At 45.4% G+C, this 16565-nt stretch overlaps 1 protein-coding gene across 1 annotated transcript in view; it reads right to left on the bottom strand.

Annotated features, from left to right (window-relative positions):
* Positions 1-2422: 2422 nt before the first annotated feature.
* Positions 2423-16565, bottom strand: part of LOC121870878 (potassium voltage-gated channel subfamily H member 2-like) — a gene marked incomplete at its 5' end in the record, with an annotated part of 37391 nt that continues 23248 nt past the window's right edge. The window contains 2 exon segments of the mRNA XM_042372851.1: positions 2423-2521; positions 13633-13728. Of these exon segments, the coding sequence (XP_042228785.1) occupies positions 2423-2521; positions 13633-13728 (195 nt within the window).

Below are 16565 nucleotides of genomic sequence, written 5' to 3' on the forward strand. Positions count from 1 at the left end.
CCGCAGTGGAGGAGGAGGAGAAGAGGAGATGGAAGAAGAGGAGGGGGAAGAGAAGAAGAGGAGGGGGAAGAGAAGAAGAGGAGGGGGAAGAGAAGAAGGAGGAAGAAGAAGTGAAGGAGGAAGAAGAAGAAGTGGAGGAGGAGAAGAACAATACAGTACTAGGAGGGGAGGAGGTCATCTGCCAAGGTTAATAATGACCTCAGTATTTCACAATCTATAATAGAATACAGACTTTTTACGTCACATATTTACAAGATTTACAAGCGGAACACGAGAACAGACCTTTTTTACATCACATATTTACAAGTGGAACACGAGAAGACCTCCACCTGTCTACCACACAAAGATGACCTACACACCGCCGCTTTGTTTTAATGTTAGGACCAAAAAATAAAAATAAATAAATAAATAAATAAAACAATGGTAGAACATGAAAAAATTAAAAAATAAATCCGGGAAAATTCGATTATCTGAGACAGGAGGAATATTTCACTCAACATAACATATAACAAAATAATTTCTATCTATAAATCGCCAAAATACTGCGTCTATACTGTTAAGGTTATGGTATTAGAGTATACTGAATATTAAATTGGGATTATTAATAGGAACGACAGATATTTAGAGAACCAATTTTATATTATCAAGGAAGAGTCGAAATTTGTGTTCATCAAGAGAGTAAAGAGACTCCTAATATAAGGGGCCATTACTCCTCATTCAGTGTTTAGATGACTTAGTATGTTTGTTATGTGAGTGGTGGCAGGGGTAAGCCTAGGAGTGTTGGCAGGGGTAGGTGTGGTGTGAGTGTTGGCAGGGGTAGGTGTGGTATGAGTGTTGGAGTGTTGGCAGGGGTAAGTGTGGTGTGAGTGTTGGCAGGGGTAGGTGTGGTATGAGTGTTGGAGTGTTGGCAGGGGTAGGTGTGGTGTGAGTGTTGGCAGGGGTAGGTGTGGTATGAGTGTTGGGGGTAGGTGTAGTGTGAGTGTTGGCAGGGGTAGTTGTGGTATGAGTGATAGCAGGGGTAGTTTGCGGTATGACTGTTGGCAGGGGTGTTGGCAGGGGTCACAGTCACAGGGTAAATAGGTCTGAGGGCCGGGTTAATACTGCCTCAGTGTAGATCAATAACGCAGCTGCTGGCCTGAGTGTGCCCCCCTGTGCTTGAGTCCTATGCTGCCCGCTTACCCGCTTTACCCCCCCGAAAACCACCTATGCCATTGACAACCAATTCCTACCCTCAAACACTTCTGATACCCGCTTAAGTGCCCGATACCCGCTTTTACCCTTAATAACCGCCTATACCCACGACATACGGGTATACCTCTGATATTCGCCTGTCTCCTTGTACCCGCTCATACCCGACTGTAAATTTGCTTTCTGCTACCCGCTAATAACACCGTTAACCTCACAACACTAACTGCGCACCACATTCACCTCGCTGAAATAAATCCTAAAGGTTGTGTGAATGTCAGTGTCTTTATCGGTAACCTGACACACACACTCCTAGCACAACACAGACTGCCCACTTTCACCTCCGAGGGTCGTCATCTCTCAGCCACGAGTCGTTATGGTGGCAACAAACCTCAGGTCACGTGTGTTGTGTCGAGGAGGTAGTACCACAGGTAAACACAGGTTGAAGAGTTAATAAGTATCACCCGAGATAACCAATTAATATCGATATTCCCAGAGGACCGGTTCCTGGCCCTCCCTGGGGAACCTACCTGGTCTTGAGCGACAAACAAGCCGCTCCTCTGCCCCAAATACACACATACACACACACACACATATACTCGGTGTGAGGTTCAACTCCACATGTAGAGACCTGTTTACGCTTGGGGAGGAGCGGTTGTTGTAGTCGCAGATCTGCAGCAGCTGTCTATCGTCGCAGCGCCGTCAGTAGCAGGGAGCGTGAAGAGACAGCATCAAGATAGGACGCCGCAGAAGGGAACATGGTGTCAGGTAGTGAACGGGGGAGGGAGGGCGTGTTAGCCAGCCCCACTACCACCACCCACTTACCAGGGGCGGCGGTGGATCATCTACTTTAATTGTCTGGTGAAAGAACAACCATGTGTCACCTCTCATCTCCTCCCTCGCCATCCTGACAGCTCCTGCATTAGGTCTAGTGTCAGTTAAGCCACCGCTCCCGGGTAGTTGTCTATACATGACGGCTGGAGTACAATAAATAATAAGCAACATATAATACCAATACCCTCTAGAACACCACCACTAATAATCATTCTCGTTTACCCAGATCCACTTTCAATATTTTTCTTTCTCTCTCTCTCTCTCTCTTCCGTCGACCCGTTTCACCCGCCGCGGAGTAACAAGTAATAATAACAGCCTAATAAACAGGTAAAACTCTGGCGCGGATACCTAGGGAATCACCCGCGCGCACCTTGTCTCCCGCGACCACCTTGGACACACAAACTCACATGTCATACTCGGCGGGTTCTCGTTGCCGCTTGCCTCGCCGGGTGGGACGTACTGCTGCCGGTGCCAAACCCAAGCTGCCAGACCTACGACCAACCTGCGATTTTAGTAAGATAACGGAAACAGACGACAAATATTTTACGAACGGTGCAAACACGAGTCATAACGTCATTAAGAAAACAATAATAGAAAAAAAAGGAAAAAAAAAATTACATTACCCAGGAAAAAAAATACATCAGTTTACCCCAGTAACATAACTCTTCGTACTTATCCACCACGTTACACTAACTGCGGATGAGAATAAATTTACTATAACGTTAAAAATAAAACCCCAAACCACGTAACTCAGTACACGGGGTTAAGTCTCCTCCTCGCACGTGTCACCAGGGAGGGAAGGGCAGTGACGTAAACACTTGATAAATATTACAGGAGTGAGTTAAAGCTCCACATGATGACGTCACCATTACCACTTCAGGAATCCGGGCATCACCTACCTGGCCACAACGGACTCTACCTTAACTAATTACATCCACTTAACACCTGTTGAGGGGGGGGGGGGAGAGACTATTAAGGTAGGTGGTATTTATAAATGTTCTCATTCGTCTTAATTCGGTGGATGTACCCGACTCATCCTACCCGACCAAAGATGTATGTACCCGACTCATCCTACCCGACCAAAGATGTATGTACCCGACTCATCCTACCCGACCAAAGATTTATGTACCCGACTCATCCTACCCGACCAAAGATTTATATGTACCCGACTCACCTTACTAGACCAAATTAGTACCTGCTGTCTCATGCTACCCGACACCCGTATCTATACCCGAATATTATTTATCTATCCGACGAGGGAGGGGAGGGAGGTAGGGACCGACCCGACCAAGACCCGCAAAAACCAGGAACGGAGATGAAGGTCGGGTGGGGTGGGGGGGGGGTGTTAGGGAATTATAAGAGAGAGAGAGAGAGCAGTCATTTACACACCACCTCCTCTCCGTAAACCCCCTCCCAACCCACACCCAACCCCCTCCCAAGTATGTCCCCATAAGTTACCCATAAAACTCAAACATTCCATTTTATGCGTCACTCCAAATCGGCCAATTTCCTTCCACGGGGTCGTTAACGAGGCCAAATTACCTCGACGGTCAAAACCATAGTCTCTTAAAACCCACGAGTCTATCACTAATAACTTACTAAAGGCTCAGAACATTCCGTCTCGCCACACCTTGAATCACAGGTCAATGTTTCCCTTGTGGAGTGTGTTGAGGGCCAGCGTTGTCATCTAAAGGTGTTCATTAATACCTGGAGTTTTAATGGCGTTCAATTAATACCTGGAGTTATGGCGATCAATTAATCCCTGGAGTTATGACGTTCATTAATACCTGTAGTTATGGCGTTCAATTAATACCTGGAGTTTATTTGGCGTTCAATTAACACCTGGAGTTAAGGCGTTCATTAAAACCTGGAGTTATGGCGTTCAATTAATACCTGGAGTTATGGCAATCAATAAATACCTGGAGTTTAATAGCGTTCAATTAATGCCTGAAGTTTATTTGGCGTTCAATTAATACCTGGGGTTTATTGGCGTTCAATTAATACCTGGAGTTTATTGTCTTTCAATTTTATCTGGAGTTATGGCGTTCATTAATACCTGGAGTTATGGCTATCAATATTACCTGGAGTTATGGCGTTCAATTATACCTGGAGTTAATTTGGCGTTCAATTATACCTGGAGTTATGGCGTTCATTAATACCTGGAGTTATGGCTATCAATATTACCTGGAGATAAGGCGTTCAATTATACCTGGAGTTAATTTGGCATTCAATTATACCTGGAGTTATGGCGTTCATTATTACCTGGAGTTTATTTGAGGTTCATTAGCGTGTGGCAAACAGGTGTTAGCGGTACGTGGGTGTGGCAAACAGGTGTTAATGGTGCGTGAGTGTGGCAGAAGAGGTGTTAGCGGTGCGTGAGTGTGGCAGAAGAGGTGTTAGTGGTGCGTGAGTGTGGTAGACAGGTGTTAGGGGTGCGTGAGTGTGGTAGACAGGTGTTAGTGGTGCGCATGGTGCTGACAACATCCCCAGCACACCTTTAACTCTCCCCCCCTGGTGGTGAGCGCTGCCGTGTTGACACTTGGCGTTAAAGGGGAAGAGCCATAAATATTGCCCTAACACCTGGAGACGACAAACCTGTAACTCTCTCATCTCCGGAGAGTTTACACAACGAGAAGAAGAAGAATAATTTACGGCTTAATCATACACGTAATGAGGGTTAATTATATTATTATGGGAATCTTACCTTGCCTTTTCGCGTAACTAACAACAGGTAACTAAGTAATTAACAACTGGTAGTACTAATTAAAATCGGGTGAAACATGTAATTAACACAAGGTAACTCTTATTAATAACAGGTAAACACGTAATTAATACGAGGTAATTATAACATAAGGTAACGCTGATTAATATCGGGTAACCATGTTAAAAATATCAGGTAAGTGAGTTATCAAGACTAGGTAAAACTGAGGTGGCAAGCGTGCAGGTGTGAGGGAGTCGCCCCCGTGGATTGTGGTTTGTTTACCTGCCGATTACCTGCGTGGGTGAGTGGGATTACCTAGGTGGGTAGGTGGGTGGGATTACTTGGGTGGTTGGTTGGGTGGGATTACTTGGGTGGTTGGTTGGGTGGGATTACTTGGGTGGGATTCCTTGGGTGGTTGGTTGGTTGGGTGGGATTACTTGGGTGGTTGGTTGGGTGGGATTACTTGGGTGGTTGGTTGGGTGGGATTACTTGGGTGGTTGGTTGGTTGGGTGGGATTACTTGGGTGGTTGGTTGGTTGGGATTACTTGGGTGGTTGGTTAGTGGGATTACTTGGGTGGTTGGTTGGGTGGGATTCGAGGAGTATCGCAGACTACCTATTGATCCACCGCTGGTACTCCATCTATGAGAGGAGATGATACCCCCATTCCTCTCCCCCCTTCCTCATTCATCAGCTTCCTCACCCCTACCCCTCCACACCCCGTTCTTCCTTTCAAACCCCTCCCCCCTCACCCTCCACCCCGCCCTCCCCTCCCACCCCACCCCCCCACCCTCCCCTACCACACCTCACACCCCCCCCCTCACCCACCTCACACCCCTGCCCCTCCCACCCCACCTCACCCCTGCCCTCCCCCTCACCCCCTCCCACACCCCCACCCTCCCCCTCACCACTTACTCTTCTCAGTTTGTGCCTCTTCCTCTATTTCGCTTCATACTGTAAACACCAAACACAAGAGAGAGTCCTCACTGCCACAGGCACCCTGAGAAGAGGAGGAGGATCTTCTTCTTCTTTTATTTACTCTTTTTTTTCCTCCTCTTCACCCTCCTCCTCCTCTTCACCCTCCTCCACCTCCTCCTCTTCACCCTCCTCCTCCTCTTCACCCTCCTCCTCCTCTTCACCCTCCTCCTCTTCACCACCAGGATCTTCTTCACATTACTCCAAGATGTCAACAATAATTTCATTTCATCCGTTTTTTTTTTCTTTTCCCATAATATTTAAACACAACTTCCAGGTCTACTAACAACTCTCTGTAAAAGGCGACAAGTTCACAACCTCACACACTAAGTTGTTTTAATTGACCAAATAAAATAAAGATGATGTTTACGGTCCCCATTTTCTGTGACAACTTGATGCAGAGAAAATTATTAAGTGGTGGGGGTCATCTCCTTCTCTTCTCCCTTTCTCCCTTTCTTTTTCTCCTTCTCTTCTTCTCCTTCTCCCTTTCTTCTTCTCCTACTCATTCTCTTCTTTTCCTTCTCCTTTTCCTTCTTTTCCTTCCTTCTTATTCTTATACGTTTTGTTAAATTCCACTTCAATTTCAACCTCCGCGAATTTTAGGACGACGCGCCATAATGCCTGCACCTACTCACCACTAAAACGAACCTCAAGACGACGCGCCATAATGCCTGCACCTACTCACCACTAAAACGAACCTCAAGACGACGCGCCATAATGCCTGCACCTACTCACCACTCATAATGCCTGCACCTACTCACCACTAACACCAACCTCAGGACGACGCGCCACAATGCCTGCACCTACGCGCCACTAACACCAACCTCAGGAAGACGCCATAATGCCTGCACCTACGCGCCACTAACACCAACCTCCAGGACGACGCGCCATAATGCCTGCACCTACTCACCATAACACCAACCTCAGGACGACGCGCCATAATGCCTGCACCTACTCACCACTAACGCCAACCTCAGGACGACGCGCCATAATGCCTGCACCTACTCACCACAAACACCAACCTCAGGGATGACGCGCCATAATGATACCTGCACCTACTCACCCACTAACACCAACCTCAGGACGACGCGCCATAATGCCTGCACCTACTCACCACTAACAGCAACCTCAGGACGACGCGCCCATAATACACCACCTACTCACCTAACACCAACCTCAGGACGACGCGCCATAATGCCTGCACCTACTCACCACTAACACCAACCTCAGGACGACGCGCCATAATGCCTGCACCTACGCGCCACTAACACCAACCTCTCCCTGAAGAGTAACGAGGTGACCACCAACCATCCCAGCTGGTCTGACTGTACCCAGCTGGAGACTCCGCAACGACACACTCTTCACTCACCGTTAGAAGAAGCTGTGTTGGGAGGCTGAGGCAGGGAGGGAAGGGAGGGAGGCAGGGAGGGAAGGTAGGGAGGCAGGGAGGGAAGGTAGGGAGAAAAGCTGGGAGAAGAGTTAGAGAGGAAGGTTAGGGAGGGGATGAAGCTGAGGGAGGGGTAAAATTAGGGAGGGGGAAGTTAGGGAGGGGAGGAAGTTAAAGGAGGGGAATTGGGTTAGGGAAGGGAGGACGGAAAGGGAGGGGAAGGAGGTTAGGGCAGGAAGGGAGGTGATGGAGGGAAGGGAGGTGAGGACGGTTAGAGAAGGGAGGAAGGTGAGGGAGAGAAGGGACATGGAGGGAAGGGAGACAGGGAGGGAGGAAAAGAAGGCAAGGATGAAAGGAAAGGCAAGGAGGAAAGAAGGTATGGGAGAATGGAGGAAGGGAGGAAAGAAAAAAAATAGGGAGGAGAGGCAGGGAGGAAGCTTAGGGAGGAAAGGACGGCGAGGGAGGAAAGGGAGGTTAGTGCGGGAAGGGAGGTGAGGGAGGGGAGAAATGTGAAGGAGGGGAGGAAGGTATAGGAAGACAGGAAAGCTAGGGAGGGAGACATAGGTTAGGGAGGAAAGGGAGGGAAGGACGATTAGGGAAAGGGAGAAACGGTGAGGGAAAGGTTGTAGGAGGACTGAGAGAGACTGAGGGACGGAGATCAAAACATTCCAACTCCATCTAAACAGATTTCCACTTCCAAGAGGCTTTTGTTTACTTCTCAACCTCTCAGCTGTTGACGCCTGGCTGTGGGTTTTTTTTTTTGTCCCCCCCAGTTCCTGCTTCAGCGCCACCTACCGGATATACCTGTGACGACCTGCATTACCACCTGTCACACACAACACGGTCATTTAAAGGCCAATTTAAGGAAGCTGCCTTGTGTACGTGTTTTAATTTGATATAAAAAAAAACACAAACACCATTTTCCAGTCACATCCCAAACACATAAATCTCTCAAGAAAATTAAGGTAATGAACGATGTCAACAAACACCTAAGGAACTACATTATCTTATAGCCTTATACTGTGCTTTTGTCTCTTCCTATATTTACTAAATCTCATTCGTCTCTCTCTCTCTCTCTCTACACACTTACGTTGTTCTTGTTCTCTCACTCCACAGCCCAGAGGAGGAGAGAAGCAAAACGGAGACAGACTACAAGGAACCCTGGCTATTGTGAGGAGCCAAGGAATCCCTCCCTCAACACACACACACACACACACACACACACACACACACACACACACACACACACACACACACACACACACACACACACACACACACACACACACTTAAGAATCAACTTGTATGACCACCCAAACTTCCCCTCAAACTCCAGTAAGATAATACCATCCCACAACAAATTCTGGAAATACACAGAATTCTCTCAACTCTGGGCACCCCCAACACTAAATAAACAAACAAACAAACAAATAAATAAATAAAAGTTTCCTATTGTTTTATACGAATCTGATCAGCAAAAAATCTATTGTTTATATAAAATAGAAATAAGACCTAAAACATAACAAAAAAAATAAATAACACGAAGGAAGAAATAAATTGACGGTCATAAAATAAATGGAGACAGAGAGAGAGAGAGAGAGAAGGGCCTGTAGGAGACGATGCTGGAGATATGACAGGAGGACAACAACCAGGAGACCGACACACTGGATGATTAACTTAATGGGGCAAGTCGCTGGCCAGAGATCGAGGCTGCTTCACGGATCCAAGCAGCAGGACTCCAGGTACAGCCAGAACACTCTCTTTACCACAATGAAGATGACTTAAACCACTGATAGAATTGAGACCGAGTAAAGTGTCTTTTGGTCAGGTTGTGATATTATGTTCCCGGTTGTAAATGATGTTTCCTAGATGACAGACACCACGAGGGAAAAAACAACAACAACTGAACAACCTAAGCAAGAGTTGAGGGACCTTAGACCACCGCCTCAGGTTGGTCACGGCCCTCCAGGTTCGCCTCTTTCCAGGATTCATTCGTGGATTGTCTAGTCGTCCAGTCAGAATTCAATGCAATAAGACGCATTCCTATTCTATAATCCCTAACCGGAGATACGCCCGGGTGGGTTAAAGTCTCACTCGGAGTTGGGACTGACCATCATGTCGGAGTTTGTGTGTTTACATCAACCAAAAAGCTCGTGATACACTTTCTTTTTTCACCGCGGCGCCACTATTACGGTACAGTGTGGGGGACATCCTCTCGGTCATATATTGAAGTATATCTGTCATGCTGTCACTCTTCCTCTCCTAACCTCCTTCTTCCCGTCCACACCACTCCTCCCCTCCATACCACCATAAATTATACCATAAAAACAACAAAAAGAGCTTTTACATGAGTTAAGAGAGGCCTATCACCCTCGACCCTGCCAATAATACGCTGATGGAGGATAATATGGAAACGAGCGCTTACATCCCTTCTTGGCGACCACTTCCTGGGCGAGGCTCTTCTGTCGCCAAGTCCACGTGACCACCCACCTCTCACACACCCAGCCTCACATCACCAGTAATATGACAGGGAATCACCAGGTCACAGCAGCCCTACAAGCTCTCTGGCAGAAGATGACATGATCCTCCTCCATCAGGTAGGTCTTCCCTCTTCAATCCTGACGGCGATCCCTCTATAACCGAGTTAAAAACAGTGGCCCTTCCTCGGTCCTCCTCACCTACATCTTGTAACATCAGAGTCAAAAAACGCCAAGTAGGGCCCAGGGGACGTGTTCCTACTACGGCTTACGGTATTACCCTCCCACGCCTGAACCTGAAGACGTAACACGGAGGTCGATGAATGACAGGCACTGAATATATAGCGACTTTTTTGTGAATATCATTGTAGGTTATATTATGTAAATGAGGTCGTTGGGAAAGGAGCGTCCGTATCTGTGTGTTTCTGAGGCAGAGACGAGAGACGGAGAGACAGACATATGAATAAATTGCAGGGAGACAAACAGATGAATAACCTGCAGAGAGAGAGAGAGAGAGAGAGAGAGAGAGAGAGAGAGAGAGGTTGAATAGGAATTAAAGAAAAGATAAATACAGATACTTAAGAGAAATATCAGAGATGGCAGAACATGGAAGTAAGAAAATGTGGAAAGAAAGAGAATAAGAAGACGAAGAAGATTCAAGAAAGGAAAGATGAAAAAAGAGAAAGAAGGGAAATAAAGGAAAGAAGTAAATAGAGAAATAATAATAACAAACCACAACACCCAGTAATCATCTCTCTCTTTTTTACTTTAACTTTTGATTTAAATTCCTTCATCACTAACAGGGAATAAACGCAATGGAAACGAGTACTGAACGTGTTCCTTGGGTCAATCCTTCTTTGAATCGTTTTTCCTGTTCACCGTTACATTGCATTCCTAAACTGCCTATGTAACTATCTATCTTATCTATCTATATGAAATGATCGGCCAGTCACAGGTAGTCTAAACACGATATAATTCTCGTCATATTTCTCAACCAATTTCCACGTTTGTTTTCTAAGGTTTATTATTATTGGTTAGTAAGAATTAAAGCCAAAGCAAAGGACCCGACTGGAATTAAGCACCTGATGGCTTCGTTGGCTATCGTTGGTTAGTCGAATTGTCTTTCTGTTTCCCATTGGTTGTATATAGGACTGTGTATGTTAAGAGGTATATAATTAATTTGCTTCCCTCCCCCCCCCTGAGACATACAAAATAGCTGCTAGGCCCAGGTAGGTGAATAAGTTAATAGTTGTGTTTGTAAGTATATCGTAGGTTATAATGGTTGTTATAAAGCGGGGGTAAATATCATAAAAGATGGGTGTTATTATTAGCTGAATTAAAACCCAATTCAGAATAATCAGTATCGTCTATCAGTGATGTATCTAGTATTAAAACAACGGCAAACATTTAAACATCTTGAAAGTATCCCAGAGGCCACTGCCCACTACACGAGGCTCCCAGTACCAGCGGCAACGTTTTCTATGACAGTCACAAGTATCGGTATTAGAGAAAACTATAAGCTTGAGGGGAAACTTAACTAGTAAATATTGGCAATGTTGTCATCCATTTCTAACATTTACCGTGACCGTCTTCAATATTTAATGTAAGTAGAACGAGGTAAATAACTTGATGTTTAATTAGTACAGGTAAAGAGGGATTTTTCTAACACCCTGTACATAGTGATATTACTGACCATCTAAATTGTAAAACACCTTTACATTACTATCTAACATATAGCCCAAACATTCATTAACTTCATAACATTCCTTTAACCATGTAGTTACTTCTCTTAGTTAAATACATAATAAAAATAACAGTTATAAATTACAGTTATCTTTGTGTTATGACCAAACTGTGTGTTCATCTTACGGTCCTACACTGTTATTAATTATACCTCAATATCCAATTCCATCATCCACAAGATACACTATATGGATAATCTCTGACGTCACTATCTGCAGTTATCCAAATTCCTCCACTAAGGCTATCTTGTACAACCGTATGACGTCATTTAAGATTATTTCAAAACTTTCTCGGCTTTTAATTGGTTAATACGATTTACTGTTTACCATTATCTGTACACCTGTCCTGTCTATATATGCTGAGATAATATGAACGTATATGGTGATTCTTTTAATGAAGATCTAACACTCATACTGTACTGTCGTGTTGCATCACATACAGTAAGACGCATCATGCTCTCCTACTGTCGTGTTGCATCACATACAGTAGGACGCATCATGCTCTCCTACTGTCGTGTTGCATCACATACAGTAGGACGCATCATGCTCTCCTACTGTCGTGTTGCATCACATACAGTAAGACGCATCATGCTCTCCTGCTGTCGTGTTGCATCACATACAGTAGGACGCATCATGCTCTCCTGCTGTCGTGTTGCATCACATACAGTAGGACGCATCATGCTCTCCTACTGTCGTGTTGCATCACATACAGTAGGACGCATCATACTCTCCTACTGTCGTGTTGCATCACATACAGTAAGACGCATCATGCTCTCCTACTGTCGTGTTGCATCACATACAGTAGAACACATAATACTCTCCTACTGTCGTGTTGCATCACATACAGTAGGACGCATCATGCTCTCCTACTGTCGTGTTGCATCACATACAGTAGGACGCATCATGCTCTCCTACTGTCGTGTTGCATCACATACAGTAAGACGCATCATGCTCTCCTGCTGTCGTGTTGCATCACATACAGTAGGACGCATCATGCTCTCCTACTTTCGTGTTGCATCACATACAGTAAGGCGCATCATGCTCTCCTACTGTCGTGTTGCATCACATACAGTAGGACGCATCATGCTCTCCTACTGTCGTGTTGTATCACATACAGTAAGACGCATCATGCTCTCCTACTGTCGTGTTGCATCACATACAGTAGGACGCATCATGCCCTCCTACATCTCGCTCGCTGTCCCTACTACTCCCCGGCACCTTGACAACATTAAGAGGGAGTATCAGATTAAACCCACATGTCATTTCTATTCTAGTTCCCTCCCTCCCCCTCCTTCACTTCCAGCTTTCCCTCCTCCTCACTTCTGTACTCTCAGTTAGAAGGTGAGGCTGAAAATATTACTGCAGGTCTTTGGATGACGATACGAGGTGAAGAACAGTTAAGTGGTCGGTATTGACTCCTTGTATATACTGTATGATGTATATTTCACTTGTACTGGGTACGAATACATCAGAATACATCTATAATGAGGTGTATTATTGTATTTAACCGATCAGAGTGTTTTTATCCATTGTTAGTGTTTATCTTGTGGCCTCTGTGCTCAAGGTCAGGCTGGAGTCAACAACACCAACAGATACGAAGATAAATTTAAGAGTTTTAAAAGAGTTACAAGTTTAGTAATACCGATATTGCCCGACAGGTTAACCTCTCAGGAAAAGTCCACACAGCCTTCTGGACTAAGAGGAACACTTTAAAAAAGAAACAGTAAATATAACGCTAAAAGACCGTAAATTATCACGAAAGAAAACCGTTACCTAGTTTACTGTTATTTACCTGTTTTTTCCTTATAATTTACGGTAAGACACTGGTAAATAGTCGACTTAAAAGAAAACACTAAAATTGACACTAAGAAGACCGTTAAATTTACGGTTTAAGGCCGACAACCGAGCTGCTTATCCTGTGACCGTCAATATTAACGGATTTTCTTTTAACAGTGAACCTGGCTTCTCACCTGCTGTACACGGTAGAAGAACGAAGTAAACAGTGTATTCAGCGACCAATAATACGAGCCCTAATGTTCCAACCCAGGCTGACTGACATACCTTACTACTAATATTAAAACTTACCTTATAGTTTATTTCTTACCTTATTCTGCCACACACGACATTACTTCAGGTTTTTTCTTCAATTTATTCTAACAGCATATATCCCATTCTACCACAGTCAGCCTGGTTCAGCCCCCCTCCCCCCTCCTAATCACAAACGACGAGCCACAACAAGTCTTGGGCGACGATGATCTCGACGTTCAGGACGATGAGCAGCTGCAGCGTCGACGAGGAAGTAAACAACAAGAGAGAGACATAGGGGTACTCACCACCTGGCCGACGTGGGCTACCTTGTCGATCTTCTGGTGTCCAACCTTAGCGCTAGGGAAGAGACCCTTGGCGGCGTTGGGGTCTTGGAATGAGAACTGAAGGAGAACACAAGATTTATATGACATTAATTTTACGTGAGCGGAAATAACTCAGGTGTCTGTTGTTTAAAAAATAATAATTATAAAAGCAAAAATGATGTACGTGTGAGTCTTTGTAAATAAACTGAGTAAAAGTGGCGATACATATAAGTGTGGAAGTAAAATAATGATTTTATTTAAGCAATGGAAATTTTGTGTTTGTCCTCCTAAAAGTAAATTCCATTAGTTTATGAAAAATAGTAATTATGTTCAAATACCAAACAATACTAAACTATTATACAGTATACGCTATATGGCGCCTGTTAATTAAAACAGGAACACCTGTCTAATAATACAAATGGATCCGGCCCCTAAGGTAAGGTATTCCCTGGCATCAAACGATCCCTTGGGTGTGAAGCTAATTACAGGTGGGCGCAGGTGAGAATGGCTGTGTTAGAATGTCAGTCACCCACCAGAGGACGCCACCTCCCCTCCCCTCCACGTGTTTGGACCGGTTAAATGTCACAACAATAGGTCACTTCCGTAGGTCACTTTGTCCTCAAGTCATTGCCTTATTCAGGTATAATCTCATAATTACGAGCTAAATATATACACGTGCTATTTATCAGCTAACTCCCCCCAAAATAGCGATCATACCAAAAAACATCCTTAACATAACATCTGGTACACCGGTCGTAAGAGGAGGAGTAACGTGACTTCTTCAAGATCATTAAGATGTTGAGTAAGGCCTCCGTCCGCGAGTAATACAGAGGCGGGTTTACTGAGGAGACAACACTGTTTTCCTCAATAGTTTGTGTTGCTTCCCTTATGACCACCGCCGAAAACATCCTTATATGATAAATACCAAAATATACCGCATGTTTTTGTTTATTGCCCCCGCCACACCCTGACCCCCCACCCCTAACCTCTCCCCTCCCTTCCCCCAACCCCACCCCCTCCCCACACACAAACACTAGACAGACGTTCAGTACAACAACATGGAACAAAACACCGGTTACTTCAATAGTTATGGACTAAAAGTTGAATTTATGACCACTGACCTTCTGTGACCCTGAACTATTGTTCCAAACCTCTTGTTTATTGTGTGGTTGTTTTGGTGTCATTGGAAGAAAAAATGAACAAAGAAAAAGAGAGAGAGAGATAATGATGAGTGACGTAACGAAGGTAAGATAAGTGACAGCGCTCATTCTCAGTAAAGTCCTCCTCCATCCCTTCACCCCTCCTCCCATGCCACACACACATACACACACACATGTGGGGTCAAGACCTATTCAGGCGCTGCTCCTGCTGAGCAGCTCTCCCCCTTGGCCAATGTTCGGCCCATTCCCCAAGTCCCTCTCCCCGACCCATCCTCACCACCGGGATATCAACATAATCAAAAGAGACAATTTCGTTCGGAAAGAAGTGGGATCAGTGTTGAACAGTGATGAACAGTGATGAACAGTGCTTAAGCCAGTGAACTCAGCACTAGACAGTACCAGTGACCCACCAGTGAGATAAGCACCCCTGGGAACTGTCCGCCATCTTCTGACAAGGAGGTGATAATCAGTCCACCCTGGGAACAACAGTGGGTCAGCTTCACACCTGACTACGAGATAACACAACACCACCCAGCAGAGAGTGAGGTACTGTGACACCACCCGGTGTCCCCATGACCACGTGAGGTCCTTCATATCAACACCCGAGGACGAGTTACTGCACCACGTGAACACCACACCACCTGGTGACCCCATGACCACGTGAGGTCTATCATCATCCGAGGACGAGTTACTACACCGCGTGAACACCACACCACCTGGTGTCTCCATGACCAGTCCAGGCCGGGCCATCAACTGTGAACTATAATAATTTGTATGTTCAATTCATGTTCTTTCTTCTTTCAGTAATGAAAGCTTTTGTTAAGCGACCCACCCACCCCATGTCTTTGTATGTAATAAGTCATTTTTGTCCAATCTTTATTTTCAGCCTTCGGGCTGCCGACTTTTTCAATAAACCGTTAATTATTATTATTATTATTAGTATTATCATTATTATTATTATTATTATTATTATTATTATTATTATTATTATTATTATTACACACACGTGTACAGACACACACGTGTGTAAACACACACACACAAACACATCAAGAACGTCACCTGAGACACCCATCCAGAAGGTCTTTGAGACAGAATAACATCTTGAGGCAAAAGAAGAAGACTTGAGATTTCCCCCGAGGAGGACAGCTCTTGTCAGGCGAGAGACGCGGGCGAAGAATGACATTAGCGGTGCAGCGCCACATTAAAGGTGTCAAGGGTGGCGGGGCTGTAAATACATCAGGGGGGGGGGCGTCTTCCTCCATGGGTGACGTGTGAGTGAAGGCAGATAAGAGTCGCTGATCCATATGTATACAGGCAGTCAGCTGGTGAGGTGGGGGAGGGAGGAAGGGTTCTGGCCTCGCGTCACAGGGTACAGTGATCTGGTAGGTTATGGCAGTACCCAGCTGAGAGACGCCCACGATCAAAGAAAAAAAGCAGAAAAAAACGCCCTCACACACCCCCACCCCCCTCGAGACAGAAGACCTACTACCTACACGACCTTACCATAACACTCCCTCCCTCCCTCCTCCTCCCTCCTCCTCCCCCCCTTTTATTACCATAGTTGAGGGTTATCACATCACCGGACTATATCAAGGCCAAGTACCGGACACCACCACCACTTTTACGGTGTCTCGGCCAACGTGTCTGGCGACCATAATCCTTGTCAGATGGCCACTCGGTATTGTCACGTGGCCATCAACCTCGTCAGATGGCCACTTGGTATTGTCACGTGGCCATCAACCTCGCTGGCGC

The sequence above is a fragment of the Homarus americanus genome, unplaced genomic scaffold (genome assembly GCF_018991925.1).
Source record: "Homarus americanus isolate GMGI-L3 unplaced genomic scaffold, GMGI_Hamer_2.0 scaffold52512, whole genome shotgun sequence".
NCBI lineage: Eukaryota > Metazoa > Arthropoda > Malacostraca > Decapoda > Nephropidae > Homarus > Homarus americanus.